This window comes from Carcharodon carcharias, chromosome 22 (genome assembly GCF_017639515.1).
Source record: "Carcharodon carcharias isolate sCarCar2 chromosome 22, sCarCar2.pri, whole genome shotgun sequence".
NCBI lineage: Eukaryota > Metazoa > Chordata > Chondrichthyes > Lamniformes > Lamnidae > Carcharodon > Carcharodon carcharias.
The window spans coordinates 3013751-3031145 of NC_054488.1; the positions used below are offsets into that span (position 1 = coordinate 3013751).

Here is a 17395-nt window from a genome sequence, read left to right on the forward strand (position 1 = left end):
AGGGGTGTTGACGGTGGTGATATTATCTAACGAATGTGCTAAAGGGGACATTAAGGGTAGCAAGCAGGGCAAGCAAGTGACAGATAGCCCTTTTATAAAACATTGGTTGAGCCTGAACTGGAATATTGGGTCCAATTCTGAGCACCACATTTCAGGAAAAATGTGAAGGCATTGAAGAGGGTGCAGAAAAGATTTATGAGATTGGTTCCAAGGATGAGAGACTTCAGTTAAGTAGGAAGATTGGAGATACTGGGGTCCTTCTCCTTAAAGAGCAGGTTGAGAAAAGATGTGATAGAAGTGTTCAAAATCATGAGGGGACCAGATGGAGAAAAAAGTATTCCTATTGGGGAAGGTCAGGAATCCGTGGAAACAGATTTTAAATTGATGGCCAAAGAACCAATCGTGACATGAGTAAAATGTTCTTAATGCAGCAAGTGTTTGCGATCTGGAATACACTGCCTGAGAGCGTGGTAGAGACAGTGTGGTAGGGATTGGGGAAGGTGATGGTGTAGTGGTATTGTTGCTGAACTAGTAATCCAGAGACCTGGGGTAATGTTCGAATCTTGCCACAGAAGATGGTGGAATTTGAATTCAATAAAAATCTGGAATTAAAAAAAGTCTAATGACCATGAATCCATTGTCGATTGTTGTAAAAACGCTCCATCGTGTTGTGTGGCACTACCACTGTGTTAAATGGGATAGATTTCGAACAGATCTAGCAACTCAAGACTGGTCATCCATGAGGTGCTGTGGGCCATCAGCAGCAGCAGAATTGTACTCAAACACAATCTTTAACTTAGTGGCCTCGCTTATCCCCTACTTTACCATTACCATCAAACCTGGGGGCTCAACCTTGGTTCGATGAAGAGTTTAGCAGGGCATGCCAGGAGCAGCACCAGGCACACCTAAAAATGAGGTGCAACCTGGTGATGCCAAACACTGACTACTTGCATGCCAACTGGCATAATCAGCAAGTGATAGACAGAGCTAAGCAACCCCTCAACCAACAGATCAGATCTTAGCTCTGCAGTCCTGCCACATCCAGTCATGAATGTTGGTGGACAATTAAACAACTCACTAGAGGAGGAGAATCCACAAGTATCCCCATCCTCATTGATGGGGGAGCCCAGCACATCAGTACAAAAAATAAGGCTGAAGCATTTGCTACAATCTTCAGCCAGAAGTGCATAGTGGTTGATCCATCTCAGCCTCCTCTGGAGGTCCCCAGCATCATAGGTGCTAGTTTTCAGCCATTTCGATTCACTCCTCGTGATATCAAGAAACTGGAAGGCACTGGATAGTGCAAAGGCTTTGGGCCCTGACAATATTCTGGCAATAGTACTGAAGACTTGTGCTCCAGAACTTGCTGTGCTCCTAGTCAAGCTGTTCCAGTATAGCTACAACACTGACATCTACCTGGCGCTGTGGAAGATTGCCCAGGTATGTCCTGTACACACAAGGCAGGGCAAATCCAACCTGGCTAATTACTGCCCCATCAGTCTACTCTTGATCATCAGTAAAGTAATGGAAGGGGTCATTAAAGGTGCTATCAAGTCGCACTTGATTAGCAATAACCTGTTCACTGACCCCCAGTTTGGGTTCCACCAGTGCCACTCAGCTCCTGACCTCAATACAGCCGTGGTTCAAACATGGACAAAAGAGCTGAGCTCCTGAGGTGAGAGTGATTGCGCTTGATATTGAGGCAGCATTTGACCAATTGTGGTATCAAAAAGCTCTACCAAAACTGGAGTCAATGGGAATTGGGGAAAACTCTCCACTGGTTGGAGTCATGCCTAGCAGAAAGGAAGATGGTTGTTGTTGGAGGTCAGTCATCTCGGGTCCAGGATGTCACTTGCAGTCGTTCCTCAGGGTAGTGTCCTCGGCCCAACCATCTTCAGCTGCTTCATCAACGATCTTCCCTCTAGCACAAGGTAGGAAGTGGGGCTGTTTGCTGATGATTGCACAATGTTCATTCGCAACTCCTCAGATACTGAAGCAGTCCATATCCAAATGCAGTGAGACCTGGGCAATATCCAGACTTGGGCTGACAAGTGGCAACTAACATTCGTGCCAGGCAATGACCATATCCAACTAGAGAGAATCTAACCATCGTCTCTTGACATTCAATGGCACTACAATCACTGAATCTCCCACTATCAACATCCTGGGGGTTACCATTGACCAGAAACTGAATTGGATTAGCCATATAAATACTGCGGCTACAAGAGCAGGTCAGAGGCTAGGAATCCTGTGACGATTAACTCGCCTCCTGACTCCCAAAAGCCTGTCCACCATCTACAAAGCACAAATCAGGAGTGTGATGGAATACTCTCACTTGCCTGGATTTGTGCAGCTCCCACAACACTCAAGAAGCTTGACACCTTCCAGCACAAAGCAGCCGGCTTGATTGGCACCACATCCACAAGCATTCACCCCCTCCGTCACTGATGTGCAAGATGCACTACAGGAATTCACCAAGGCTCCTTAGACAGCACCTTCCAAACCCATGACCACTACCATCTAGAAGGACAAGGGCAGCAGATAGTTGGGCTCACCACCAGCTGTAAGTTCCCCTTCAAGTCACTCACCATCCTGACTTGGAAATATATCACCATTCCTTCACTGTCACTGGGTCAAAATCCTGGAACTCCCTAACAGCACTGTGGGTGTACCTACACCACATGGACTGCAGAGGTTCAAGAAGGCAGCTCACCACCACCTTTTCAAGGGCAACTAGGGATGGGCAATAAATGCTGGCCCAGCCAGTGAAGCTCACATCCTGTGAATGAATTTAAAAAATGGTTCATTTGCGAAGGGAAGAAGTTTGTAGGGCAACAGGGGAAGGGAGAGGGAATGAGACTTGCTGAATTGCTCTTGCAGATCTAGTATGGTCTTGATGACCTGAATGGTAGCCTCCTGTGCTGTAACCATTCAGTGGTCCTCTTCTATGATTCTAGTTCATCCCATCTATTTTGGTCAATGTTTGCCTCATCCCTCCAAAGTCCATCATCAAAATTTTGACTTGTGACTCTCCAACTCCCTCAAACTGAATATTGAATTCTATCATCTTTTGCTCATTATTAACAAGGTGTCCCCTTTCCATGGGATTGTTCGCTTGTTTGGACTCCTCACTACTCATCACTAAATCTACTTTGGCCTGTTCTCTTGCTGGAACTGAGTAAACATCAGCCTTTGTTCCCCATCTGAATCTAGTTAGGCATTCAGTCAGACTTCCTCCTCTGGATCTATTATCCAGTGACCATTGCGGGAAAGTTGGAAAATTTGGACAGAGGCTCAGAGGGTGGTGCAATCTAGGATTAGATCCTGCAAGAGCTTTCCCTTCAAGGGAAGGTTAGAAAATCGGGCTCAGTGTTTATTGAGCTACACAAGGGGAGACATTTACAGTAGTAGTAGTAGTAATAATAATAACAACAACAACACCTGGAAAAACTCAGCAGGTCTGGCAGCATCTGCAGAGAGGAACACAGTTAACGTTTCGAGTCCGTATGACCCTTCAACAGAACTAAGGAAAAATAGAGAAGGGCTGAAATATAAGCTGGTTTAAGGGGGGGGGGGGTGGAACAAGAAGAGCTGGATAGAGGGCCTTTTATCTTAGAGACATTTACAGTGTCTGAATTAGACAAGAACAGGACCCATCTTCCTGTGTCCCTCTAACAAGTATGCCTGCCAACTTGCTTTTTTTAGGTAAAGATCTAACTTACATAGGCTGTTGTCAGGCACTGAGTATTTCAATGCCCCACTCTCCTTCAACACCCATCCCCCATCTCCCCCAACCCCATCAGGAATGCATTGATTATTAATGATTAGATTCTGTAATCAAACTGGACCATTATCCACAGGATTGGAGGGTGTGGTCAGTGTTAGGGCGGTTGTGTGTTCAATTTGTGAAATTGGGTCATTTCAACTCTCACTGCTGGGTGATCAATGGATGCTAGCTATTCCCAGCCGATTTTCTTTCTGCTGACTATGATCGATTTCTGTTAAGGCAGAGTCATGGAAAATTTAGCAAAGGAGGATTAATGGAGTTGAGTTACCATTCAGCCATGATTTATTAGAATGATGGGACAAGCTGAATGGCTTACCCATGTTGCTATGTTTATATGTCTGAAGGCCCATTCCTGTGTGTTTCAGGTTGTCAGACTCGTACTCTGGAGGGATTCTCGCTGCTGGTCTCTTTGCTTTTTCCCGCCTAGCATGGCAGTGGTCTGTTGCAGCTGAGGTTTTCACCTTGAACAATTTCTTTGTGAGCCTCCTCATGGTCCTAACGGTTCGATTCAGCACTGCACCAACAGCTGGGGAAAGGTCAAAGGTAAAATCTGAGTGAACTCCTCCCCCAGCAACAACTGACGGAGATGGGGATTGGCCAAGACAAACTATTCCCACTCATGGAAGGATTGAGAACAAATTAAAGTAATTTGTAAAAGAGGCAAATGCGATATGAGGAAAAACCTTTGCACGCAGCTTTAGATCTGAAATGCACTGCCTGAGAGTGCGATGAAGGCAGGTTCAACTGAAGCATTCAAAAGGGAATTAGATCGTTATTTGAAGTGGAAGAATGTGCAGGGTTGTGGGGAGAAGGCAGGAGAATGGCACAAAGGTAATTGCTTGTTCAGAGAGCCAGTGCAGACATGATGGGCTGAATGGCCTCTTTGTGCACTAACAATTCTGTGATCCCATTCCAGGCCTGGCTTCACATCTCAACCACTAAAGTTTAGTTTACTGTGAAGCCTCTCGGCATGTGAGGGAGTAGCTGCAGTCCAGCAATGGGCTCAATACAATAGTTGTATTAGTTTATTTAATCTTTGGCAAAAAGTGAAATAAGTATCGTACAGAAATATCATAATATGGTCCTTATTCCATATATCATTGTCCAATAATGGATAGTCTTAATGAGATTGATCAAACAAAGCAAGATAAATCTCAACATTAAAAACAACAGATGATAGATTGCAGATCTATTGATCACTAGAGGTAGAAGGATCGCGGATCCATTGCTCAATAGGAGGCAGATCGCAGACCATTGCACACAAGCCCGCATTGATTTGGACAGTTTCCGAAGTCTGTTGATCTGCGGCAGTGAACCCCTTCATTGTCTGGATGTCTGAGAGCTGTTCATCTCTCTGCCCCGCTGATTGCACAACTCCAATCCAGAGAAGAACAGGATGCTGATCTGTCAGGTATCAGCAGTAGCCTCCCAGCATAAGCTAGGCCTGAAATATTTCCCTCGGTCTGGGGGTAAGGATTACAAGAATGCATAAGAGAGACTTGAAGAAGCACTTTACACTGAAAGTTATCAGCCTACAACTTGTGTGTGTTATGTGAGCAAAGAAGGATTGTGTATCTGTGGGCCTGGCAGGTCACTGAGCCCCCTGTAGATTTGGCATGTCATCCTGAGTACCCGCCAGCCTCCCAATCCCTGCTCTGGTCAGAAACCATCATTAGTTCAGTGAAAGCCTTTTTGATGATGCCCACGGTATTGCCCTGATGAGCGGTGATGTCCATCTGGATACTGTGTATGACTCTTTGCCCTCAAGGAAACTCTACCATCTAGTGAATGCTGTTTTTGGCCTGTTTGATGCATCCTTTCCACATGAATGTGATGATGTTGCCCCTTTCATTCCTGATACAAGTGAATCCTGCATGTTCCCTTTTGTGACAAATGTCGCTTGCAGAGGTTTGGAAGGATTCAGTAACTTGAAAGCCTATTGCTGTAATATTTTTCACTGCCACAGGAAGATCTAACAGTTGTTTTCGGTGGGCCATCTTCTAGCAGATAAGACAAATGTATGCAGCTGAAGTGGAGGTGGTGAAGATAGCTCTCCCGACATGTCCAGGAAAGTGTGGGAAGTATATATGTATTGACTAAGCCAGATCCTGAGAGAATAATGTGTCATTGTAGCTGCATTTGTTGGCTCCTTGCAAATTCCCCCACCATCTGTGCAGCTTGTTTGTAACTACACCCCTTTTCCTCTCCATCACCTCCATGTGAGGACCAATGTCAAATGCAGCAATAAGCAGAAATAACCATCAACAACAAACTTGTATTAATAATGTGACTTTAACATACAATTAACTACAATTCCTTGGGCATGTACTTAGGAGAGAGAAACTAGAACATCTGGTAGTGACTTGAAAAATTGAGGCCACCAGAACAAGAGGGAGGCAAAGGAGGAAATACGCTGAGAGTTTGAGAAACAGAACAGGTACAAAGACCAGGAAAGTTGGAGAGCCATGATCACTGGCATTGCAAAACATGGTACTTGAAAAAGAAAAAGAATGTAATAAAATACCCCCCGAGGCACTTCACAGAACCATTATAAACCAAAGTATGACAACCAGTCACATAAGGAAATATTGGGTCAGATGGCCAAAGGCTTGGCCAAAGACGTAATGAGCCTCTTAAAAAAGGAAAATGAGGTTGTAGGGCATAGGGAGGGAATTCCAGAGCTTGACACCTTGGCAACTGAGGGCACGGCCAGCAGTGGTGGAGCGATTAAAATCAGGGATGAACATAAAACCAGAATTAGGTAAGCATAGATATCTCAGAAGGTTGTGGGCTGAAGCAGATTAGAGATAGAATGGGGGAGATGATGATGTAGTGGTATTGTCACTGGACTAGTAATCTAGAGACCCAGGGTTTTTCCCAGGTAATGCTCTGGGGGAAAAAAATCTGGAAATAAAAGTCCACTGATGACCATGAAACCATTGTCAATTGTCATAAAAACCCATCTGATTCACTAATGTCCTTTAGAGAGGGAAATCTGCCGTCCTTACCTGGTCTGGTCTACATGTGACTCCAGACCCACAGCAATGTGGTTGCCTCTTAAATGCCCTCTGAACAAGGGCAATAAATGCTGGCCTAGCCAGCGATGCCCATATCCCCTGATTGAATAAAAAGATAGGGAGGGACGAGGACTTGAAAAAAAAATGAGGACTTTTAAAATCGACATTGCTTGATCAGGAGCTGATCTGGATCAGCAAGCACAGGTGATAGGTGAATGGGTTTTGGATGACCTTGAGAAAAATGAGGACCCAGCAAAACCAACTACGGTGTTAGTTAAATTGTAACCAAGACCAATTGTTACCCGACACAACCAGCAAAAAAACCAAAGCCTGCCTTCTACGTTTGAGGCCTACATTTACATGGGCCAAGTCTGTTCTGTCTGTAGGGCTCAGCCTGATGATTATAACACAACGTGGGGCTCTCTCCAATGGAATTTAAATATTACAATTGGGTTGTTTCACTGGAAGCCCTGCTTCATTATTGATAAGAAAATCAGGTTGCCTGCAAATGTGCCCGATTCCTCCTACCTGTGCCCGGCCCCTAAGAGGCCCCTGGCACATGGCAGTGTTTTGGGTTGAGTCTCAAGGCTAGACACCAGACAGGAGATTGTCTGCCTGCTTCATGTTAATATCTCTAGCTCACTAGATATTAGCTAGATACCTCTTGCTAATATCTCTGCATTCATTCTGATAGTGTTCTTTTATTTGTAGCTTTCTCTGTTGGGTGCATTCTGCTGTGGCCTGAGTCTCTGTAACCAGCACACCATTATTCTCTATGTGATGTATATCGTGCCTTGGGTGTTGTTTAAACTACATAGAGAGAAGGTAAAATTTCACCCATGTTTTGATTTCTAATGTTCACCAATTGTAGTTCATTCTCACTCTGTCTCTCTGACTGTTACTTGGTGTCTGTCTTTGCTTCTGTCTCTTCCTCCCTCATTTTCATCTCACTCTTTCCTCTCCTGTTCCCTACACGCAATTTTCTCTTCTATTTCTTTCCTCCACACTCTTTCCTCCTCTTCCCCTCCTTTAATTTTCATCTCTCTCCTTTTCCACTTCTCTTTAACTGCTCCTGTTCTCTCCCTCCTCTTGCTGGTGCTCTCTCTCTCTCTCTCTCTCACACACCTTCCCCTACACACTCCTCTTTCTAATTTCTTTCCCGCTATCCCTCCCCCACTCTCACTCTCATTTCTCCTCTCTAACCTTTCTTCCACTTTCTTTCTCTCTTTCCTCCACCTTTTTCCCTTATACTTTTATTTCTCTGTCTGTCTATCCAGGCTGTGTAGGTATCTCTCTCCCATGCTCCGTGACTCTATTTGTGTGCTAACTGCACTATGGAATCACTTTATGTACCATTCTGATCTGCTGTGCCCTGTATTTCCAGGAGTTGTCTGTGAGAGCTGTGCTGAGGTTAGGCCAATGTTTTGGAGCTGGTCTGCTGCCTTATCTCTACCTGCCCATCTCATCCTACCTCAATCGTGCACGCTGGAGCTGGGGAGACCAGACCACCTTGAGAGGCCTCATCACTCACCTGCTACGGGAGGAGTATGGCACATTCAGTCTGGTAAAGACTTGTCAGTTTTCACACTGCACTTTAGGAATTGGGGTAAATAAAAACAGAAAATGCTGGATAAACTCAGAAGATCTGGCAGCATCCGTGGAGAGAGAAACAGAGTTAACGCTTCGAGTCCGTATGATTCTAGCTCTGAAGAAGGGTCATACAGACTTGAAACGTTAACTCTGTTTCTCTCTCCAAAGGTGCTGCCAAACCTCCTGAGTTTTTCCACCACCTGTTTTTATTTCAGCCTTGCTGATGCCTTATGCCATTGCTAGGGTAATGGCACCCACTGGGGAGCAGGGGATTGCACAGGGTTAAGGCATTCGACAAGGTCCCACATGGCAGACTGGTCAGAAAAGTAAAAGCCCATGGGGTACAGGGGAATGTGGCAAGTTGGATCTAAAATTGACTCAGTGACAGGAAACAAAGGGTAATGGTTGATGGATGTTTTTCCAAATGGAAAACGGTTTCCAGTGGCATTCCACAGGGCTTGGTGTTGATTCTTTTGCTGTTTATTGTCTATATATAGAGATATATATATATTAATAATTTGGACTTAAATGTGGATGGCAAGATTAGGAATTTTGTGGATGGCAAGATTAGGAATTTTGCAGATGACACAAGAATTGGCCGTGTAGTTGATAGTGAAAAGGGTAGCTGTTGTCTCCAGAATAATTGAGTGGTTGAGTGGGCAGAAAAGTGGCAGATGGAATTCAATCCAGAGAAGTGTGAGGTAATGCATTTGTGAAGGTCAGACAAAGCTGGGGATTACCCAATAAATGGGAGGATTTTGGGCGTGTTAGAGGAAGTGAGAGACTTTGGAGTGCAAGCCCACAGGTCCTTGAAGGTGGCAGGACAGGTGGATAAGGTGGTAAAGAAAGCAGATGGAACGCTTTCCTTTATTGGACCAGGTATTGACTGCAAAAGCAGGGATGTAATGATGGAACTGAATAAAATACTGGTTAAGCTCAGCTGGTATTTTGTGTACAGTTCTGGTCACCACATTACAGGGAGGACATCATTGCTCTGGAGAGAGTACAAGAATGTTACCAGGGCTTGAAAATTAGAGGAAAGATTGGATAGGCTGGAGTTGTTTTCCTTAGAATTGAGGAGGCTGAGGGGTGACCTGATTGAGGTGTACAGGATTATGAGGGGCCTAGATAGAGTTTCCCCTAGCGTAGAGGTCAATTACCAGGGGGCACAGATTTAAGGTGATTGATAGAAGGATTAGAGGGGAAGTGAGAAAAAACTTCTTCACTCAGAGGGTGGAGAGCATTTGGAATTCGCTGCCTGGTTTGGTGGTGGAGGCAGAAACCCTCAACTCATTTAAAAGGTGCCTGGATCTGCACCTGAAGTGCTGTAACTTCCCGGTGCTGGAAGCTGGGATTAGAATGGGCAGCTAGGTTTTTGTTCTTCCTTTTTCGGCCAGTGCAGACAAGTTGGGCTGAATGGCTGCTTTCTAAGCCATCGTTTCTCTCTAGTTCTATGGTAACAGCACCCACTGGGTTGTGTGGGATTGGACAGGGTAAACTAGGTAGCTGATCAGTGGACTCTCTGTTCTCGGGGAATCTCTGAAGACAATGTCGTTTTTAATGTTCTTTAATTCAGACAAATTGAAAATGTTTTCTGACGGGACTTTTTTTTTCTAGGCCAAATCGGAGTCGGGTTCAGGGCTGCTGCAGGTATGGAGGTGAGTGACAGCTGCAGCTGTCCAGTGCCCTCCAAACAAAAGCGCTTGTGTGATTTGCTCAGTTTGTGTCCCCTGTCTCCATGCAGAGCCTAAACTGCACCATGCATTTTGGGTTAAAAATAGTCAAACTTATTCACATTCTTTATTATTACATAGAAGAAAAAAATAACTCCAGCAAGATTAACCAATACCAAGCTGGGTTCTAATAGGTCTATAAACTAATAGTGCATTTAAAATAATTACAAACACTACAAAGTCAAAAACTGCCCTCCCTCTTGTTTAAACAGAACACACCAGGAGGTGGTATGTTGACCTTTAAATTCAAAGACAAAGATATGTTCTATACTGATAGTGGGTGGCTTGTATTCTGGTAGAGGCTGTATAGGCTGCATTCTACTGCTGATTGCCTGAGGATATATTTATGTTAAAGGTGCTGTATGAAATCAGGGAGCTGATTGACAGAGCAGGTTGTGTATTGCTTTACTGTGCATGTTAACCAGGGAGGAGGGGAAGGAATCTCAATGAGTTAATCTTTTACAGAGCTAATTTCTGGACCTTCTGTTCTTCACAGTTTTCAGATGGCACAAATAAAGACTGAACTGTCAACAATCGGGGCAATCCTGGCAGTGGCAGCCATCCTGCTGCAGGGCTTTAAAAGGTATAAACTAGAGCTCCCAACACATGCAGTAAATGCACTCTTTCCCCCATTTGGTGGTGTGAGATAGGATGGAACTACCTGGCTTACTGATCCGTTCAATGAAGATTCTGGTAATGTGACCAGTGAGAAGGGGCTGACTATTGCCAGTTGAGGCATGCAAGACCCCCCCACCCCCACCACCACCGCTCTCCACAAACAACTGTAGTAGCGCAGGCCCTGAATTCTCACAAAGCACCAATGATAAAGGCAACATTGGCCAGGAGCAGCAACATCGCTATAAGGGGAAAACACAAAGGTGTCTCAGGGTCCCAGACCTCCTCACTACAAGCCTCCTGGCCTGTCCATAAGATTTATATAAGGCTCACTTGTACACGGGGCCACACTAAACAACTAGCAAAATAGAGATCGCATTGTGAGCAGTGAATACAGTATATCTAATGAAAGGAGTACAAATAACTCATTGTTGTACCTCAAAGGAGTATTTTGGGGCCTTGGACAGAGGGAAGGATGAGGTAAAAGGGCAGGTGTTGCATCTCCTGTGCTTCCATGGGAAGGTAAGCAGATGTGGGGACTGACTGAAGAATAGATCAGGCTGTCACAGAGGGATTGGTTCCTTCACAATGCTGAAAGGGGAGGGGAAGATGTGAAGAACAGCAGTACTGTACACATGGAAAGTGGCAGGACTGGGTATGATTCCCTTGCCCCATGTGGTCTCCGTGATCTGTAGTGCTTCAGCCACTTTTTCCTCCCCAGTCTGAGAAGTGTTAACTTGACCTGATGACTTGGTTGTGTCGGTGGATTCGTGGTTGTTGCTATTGAAACAGGTGGTTGTGTTAACGGTTCAGATTGGTGTCTATTTGCAGCAACTCCCCGCAGCGTTCGGTGTTGTGGCTCTTCACTGTGATGCTCTGCTCCTACTCCTTGTTCTTCTCCTGGAGAGCAAACCTAGATCTCAGCAAACCCCTCTTTGTTGGAGTGGTGAGTGTCCTATGAATTAATTGTTCTGATTTGACAATGTTTGATTAATGTGTGACGAGTTCATCATGTAATACCTCGTATTGATTTACACACTTTAAGTCACAGACATCACTTGCAGTTTTGGTTCTACTGAAATTGATGTATATGCTGCCCAAACCTATGAGCAGATGTCTCCAGAAAGTTGCTGGGTTACAGGGTTGTGCATTTCTGCAGATTGGCTTCACCTTCAGAACAGATGCAGCATGGCCCCAATAAACAATCTGATGAACTGGAGGGTGTGACAGACATGCTTGTGGGAATCGGGCAGTGCTGCAGATCAGTCACAGGTCTGCCGATTGAGAGGCGTGGATTCCAGCCCAGTCTAAGGGGATGTAAGTCTCTCTGCCGGCTGTGTGAGTTCCCCTGCGAGGCACATGGCAGTGATATATGCTGAAATTGCCTTCAGGTGATTGGACAGATCAGCACGGATGAGGGAGGTCATTATCCCTTCGTAGAATCTGATGATGCTCCCATTACAGTATCCAGCTTCTCAAATTACCAGGGTCTTTGTTTGCACTCCCCATCCCAGATTGGAAGTATTTACTCTATGTGAAGTAGAGCTTCCTGATGTTGTTGGTTTGTATCTGGGTTCCCCTATCTTGCACACTTGGTTGAGTTACTACAGTGACTCAGAATGCTGGACATGTTCTTTAGGCTCCCTGCCAATATCATCTTTCAAGGCTGAAAGGTCTATGTTTTTCAAATGTTTCCTCATAACTCAGTCCCCCTTTTTTTTATTCGCTGATGGGACATGGGTGTTGGTGGCTAGGCCAGCATTTAATGCCCATCCCTAATTGCCCTTGTTCAGAGGGCATTTAAGAGTCAACCACATTGCTGTGGGTCTGGAGTCACATGTAGACCAAGTTCGGACAGCAGATTTCCCTCCCTAAAGGATATTAGTGAACCAAATGGGTTTTTAGCAACATGATCAGACTTTTAATTCCAGATTTTTATTGAATTCACATTTCACCATCTGCCATGGTTGGATTCAAATCTGGGTCCCTAGAGCATTACTCTGGGTCTCTGGCATACTAGCCCAGTGACAATACCACTATATCACTGCCTCCCCCATAATATAGTCCAGAAAGCAAGTTGGTGAAGAAAAGAACTAGAGCCAATCTTTACTTGCTCTTACATTTATTTCAAGTTAAGCATTACAAGCCCTCAACTCTGAACTCAGCAACATTACCATTTCATTAAGTGTCTCTTTATATGTGCTCAAGTGAAACTCCAATTAATGCCCTCCACCCACATATAATTAAACACAATTAATAAAAACATTTACCCCCCCCACCGCCCGACACTATAAGAATCACCCTCCTGATGCTACACTGCATCAGTCCCAGGACTCAGATGTTTACTTTGGTGGCCAGACATGAATATATTATTCAGTGTTGTTTGCCTCAGGAAATTTAGGGACTCACACGGATAGATAATACAGCATAGCATTGTGTGGTCCTTCTTGATTGCTGCTATGTAGCAAGTGTTGCAGAAGTGTCCTGCTCCTAACACAGTAAGTACTGTACTGATGATTGAAGTTAAGCTTTTGATTGAAGTTTTTGGGACCAAGTTAAGGACACCGCATCTAACCAGTGCTGTTCGAACTGGGAGTGAAATACTGGCTCACAGCGCTAAATTCTGTTCTCTTCCCTGTGGAATTGTCTTGAGGGACTGGATTATGGAAAGCAGCATAATGGCTCCATGCATTGGAGGAAAAGTGAGGAAAAAGTTGGGAATATAAGACCCCATTTGTGCCATTGTGTCACTGACCTTTAAAAGTGTGCTTGATTATTAAACACTCTTCTGTATTTAACTGCCTGGAAGAAACTGCAACACTGGTCACCTTCTGTACTGTAACCATTCTATGATTTTATTTGAGAGTTGCTGGACAAGGCTCTTTAACATCGACACAAGCTCCAGACACAGCTAGTTGTAATGTGTTTAATTAGCAACAACTACAACTTGCATTTATACAATACCTTTAATGAAGAAAAATGTCCCAAGAAAAAATGGGTGCCCAGCCAAAGAGGGAGATATTAGGAGGGATGATTAAGAGCTTGGTCACAGAGAGAGACTTTAAGGAGGGGGAGGTAGATGGATTTGGGGAGGGAATTAAGGAGCATGGGACCTAGACAAGACATGTCCACCAATGGTGGGTTACAGGAAGCGCATAGTTGGACAATCAGAGTGATGGAAGTTTAGGATGGGTCTGCAGAGGATTAGAGAGGAAGGTAGGGACCATTGTCACAGTCACATAGGATGCCAGTTGTGACATTGAGGGTTGGTTCAGTGCCGTGACGGGTGGAAATTTTTTTGGATGGATTAATATGTGGGATTGCATGGAAGGTGGGCACAGATTTGAGAGGCAACAATATGTTCAAGGAGTTTGGAGAGTAAAAGGATGTTGGAGTTGGGGTGGTAGTTTAACAGAATGTAACCTATCACTCCTCACTCTCTTCTCAGAAACTTCGGGGTCTTGACAACGTTGCTCTCCATCCCTAGATCCATCACAACTGTGTCCCTGAGCCCAGCTTTTTTGAATCATTACAACTGATCTTTTGCTTTCATCGGGCAGCTCCACTAAATTAAACCTGATTTCTGCATTGTGCCAACACCGTTGATTGGTAACAAAGATTGAGATATCATTTACTTTCATTTCTATTGTTCATTTTATTTCTGCAGGTTGAAAGGTTCTGGCTACAGAGTAATTTGGTGGTTTGTGTTCTGGCAGGCTGTGGTCTAGTTTCCGTCTGCTCCATATTACGGAGAATAATGGGCAATAATGCACTGTTTCACTGGGCAGAGTGGCTCTCTGCCATCACCCTTATTACCTTCCAAATCCATCAGAACTATAGGTAAGGAATAATTTTCAAATCGTCTGCCTATAGATGGTGATAATCAGTGTCAGCTTGGCTCAATAGTAGCATTCTCGCCTCTTGGTCAGAGGTTGTGGGTTCAAATCCGCTCCAGAGTCCAGAGCACAAAATGCTGAGTGTTGCACTGTTGGAGGCACCGACTTTCATTTGGAATGTTAAACTGAGGCCCTGTCTGCCCTTTCATTCCTTTTCAGGAAAATTGTCCTTGTAAAAGATCCTCCAACCGCTATTTGAAGAGATACTGCTGGTTTCTGGTCCGACATTTATCCCTCAACTAAAGCCATCAGAACTGATTATGTGACTGTTAACTTATTGCTGTTTATAGGATTCTGCTGTGTGCAATTTTCCTGTCCAGGTTTTCACATGAAACCAGTGACGATATACATTAACTCATTGTGAAGCATTGGAGCATCTGGAAGACCCGAATAGCGTGACGTGAATGCAAGTTTGTTCTTGTTTCTTTAATTTTTTTATTGAAGATCCAGAACAAAGAGTCAAAGCTCATAGTAAAACACTGAGACGAGACTGGAGATAAGTGAAAGAGAAGATGGGCAAATCAAGCTGAAGTTATGACAGGCCCAAGTTTGGTTTTAAAAGCTTGTAGATTGTTGGAGGAGGTTTAGGCTGAAAGAGACGAGGGAGGTCCACCCAGTGAAAGAATTAGTTAGGAGATGTTGTGAGAAGCCTGGAAAGAGTTACAGGGAGGAGGGGATGATAGGTTACACCTTACTGCTTGTGCTGGGCAAGTACTTGTACCTTGGAAAGAATGTATTTGAGTTCAGGGAGTGATTGGAAGTTGCACCCAATCTCTGGACCTTGCAGCGATGATTGTATTCCTGTATTTCATATAAAGTAAACCGGTTATGTTAGTGATAGATTGTCTATTCTCACATTTCAAAAATACACCCATCTAAAGAGCTGGCTGGATTTGTTCTGCCAGATACACAGTCACAGTATCACAGCATCTTTACAGTGCAGGAGGAGGCCATTCAGCCCATCGAGTCTGCACTGGCTCTCTGAAAGAGCATTCCACCTAGTCCCACTCCCCTGCCTTATCCCCGTAACCTTGAACATTCTCTCTCTTCAGGTAGCAGTCTAATTCCCTTTTGAATACCTTGATCAAACCTGTCTCCACGACCCTCTGGAAGTTTGTTACAGGCTCCAATCATCCATGGGTGAAAAAAATTTTCCTCACCACATTTATTCCTTTTTTCAATTACTTTGAATCTGAGCCCTCTAGTTCTTGATGTTCTCTTGAATAGTTTCTCACTATTTACCTTGTCCATACCCCTCAGGATCTTGAATACCTCTATCAGGTCTCTTCTCAGCCTTGTTTTCTCTAAGGAAAACAGTCCCAACCTCTCTAATCTATCCTCAAAGCTACAGTTCTTCATCCTGGGAATCATTCTTGTGACTCTCCTCTGTACTCTCTCCAATGCCTTCACATCCTTCCTCAAGTATGGCACCCAGAACTGGACGCAGTACTCCAGGTGAGGCCTAACTAGTGTCTTATATAAGTTCAACATTACCTCCTTACTCTTGTACTCAATGCCTCTATTAATAAAGTGTAAGATGATATGTGCTAAATTAACTCCTCTCTCAACATGCCCTGCCATCTTCAATGACCTATGTACATATACACTGAGGTCGCTCTGTTCTGTACCTCCTTTAGAAGCTCTCCCTTTATTTTATACTGTCTTGCCATATTTTTCCTGCCAAAACGAATCACCCCACACTTCTCTGCATTGAACGTCATCTGCCACTTGTCTGTCCAATCCACCAACATGTCTATGTCCTTTTGAAGTTCAAGACTATCCCCATCACAGTTGACAGCATTTCCAATCTTCAAATCATCTGCAAATTTTGAAATCATGCCCTGCACACCACAGTCTAGGTCATTAATATTTATTAGGAAGAGCAAGGGTCCCAACATTGACTCCTGAGGAAATCCACTACAAACATTCCTCCAATCTGAAAGAAACAACCATTTATCACTACTGTCTGTTTTCTGCCACTCAGCCAATTTCTTATCCAAGTGCCTACTTTCCCTTTTACCCCATGACATAGGATTTTGCTCTGTTGTGTGTTGTGGTTTGTTATGTGGCACTGTATCACTGTACCTTTTGAAAATCCACATATGCCACATCAGCAGCATTTCCTTTATCAACCTTCTAAGTTACCACCTCAAAAGAAGCTCCAGCAAGTTAGTTAAACATGATTTTCCCTTGATGAATCCATGGTGGCTTTCCTTAATTATTCGGCACTAGGCTTAAATGATTATTGATTTTATCCCGAACTATAGTTTCCAGAAGTTTCCCGAACACTGAGGTCAAGGTGACTGGCCTGTAGTTGCCAGCTTTATCTTTGCATCTGTTTTTGAACAAGGGTGTAACATTCGCAGTTCTCCAGTCCTCTGACACCTCCCCCATGTCCAAGGAAGACTGGATGATTATCACTAGTGCCTCTGCAATTTCCACTCTCACTTCCCTCAGTACCCTTGTATGCATTTCATCCAGTCCTGATACCTTAACTATTTTCAGTAAAGATAGCCTATCCAACACCTTCTTCCTCTCAATTTTAAGTTTTCTGAGTGTACCAGTTACTCCCTCTCTCACCTCAGCTTAGGTAGTATCTTCTTCCTTTGTAAAGACAGATGCAAAGCACTAGTTCAGCACCTCTGCTGTTTCTCCAGTCTCCATATGGAAGTCCCCTTTTTTGTTCCTAACCAGTCCTACTCTTTCTTTTACCACCCTTTTATTATTTATTGAAGAGCTTGGGATTCCCTCTTATAT

At 44.2% G+C, this 17395-nt stretch overlaps 1 protein-coding gene across 3 annotated transcripts in view; it reads left to right on the forward strand.

Annotated features, from left to right (window-relative positions):
* The window catches only part of tmem260 (transmembrane protein 260), a 44253-nt gene that overhangs the window by 5047 nt on the left and 21811 nt on the right, over positions 1–17395 (forward strand). For 2 of the 3 annotated variants that reach the window (XM_041217043.1, XM_041217045.1), the window contains exons 4-10: positions 4153–4330; positions 7516–7629; positions 8189–8368; positions 10012–10052; positions 10624–10710; positions 11574–11688; positions 14410–14582. In XM_041217043.1, the coding sequence (XP_041072977.1) occupies positions 4153–4330; positions 7516–7629; positions 8189–8368; positions 10012–10052; positions 10624–10710; positions 11574–11688; positions 14410–14582 (888 nt within the window). The remainder of the gene's footprint in view (positions 1–4152; positions 4331–7515; positions 7630–8188; positions 8369–10011; positions 10053–10623; positions 10711–11573; positions 11689–14409; positions 14583–17395) is intronic. The other variant, XM_041217046.1, reaches the window with a different exon arrangement.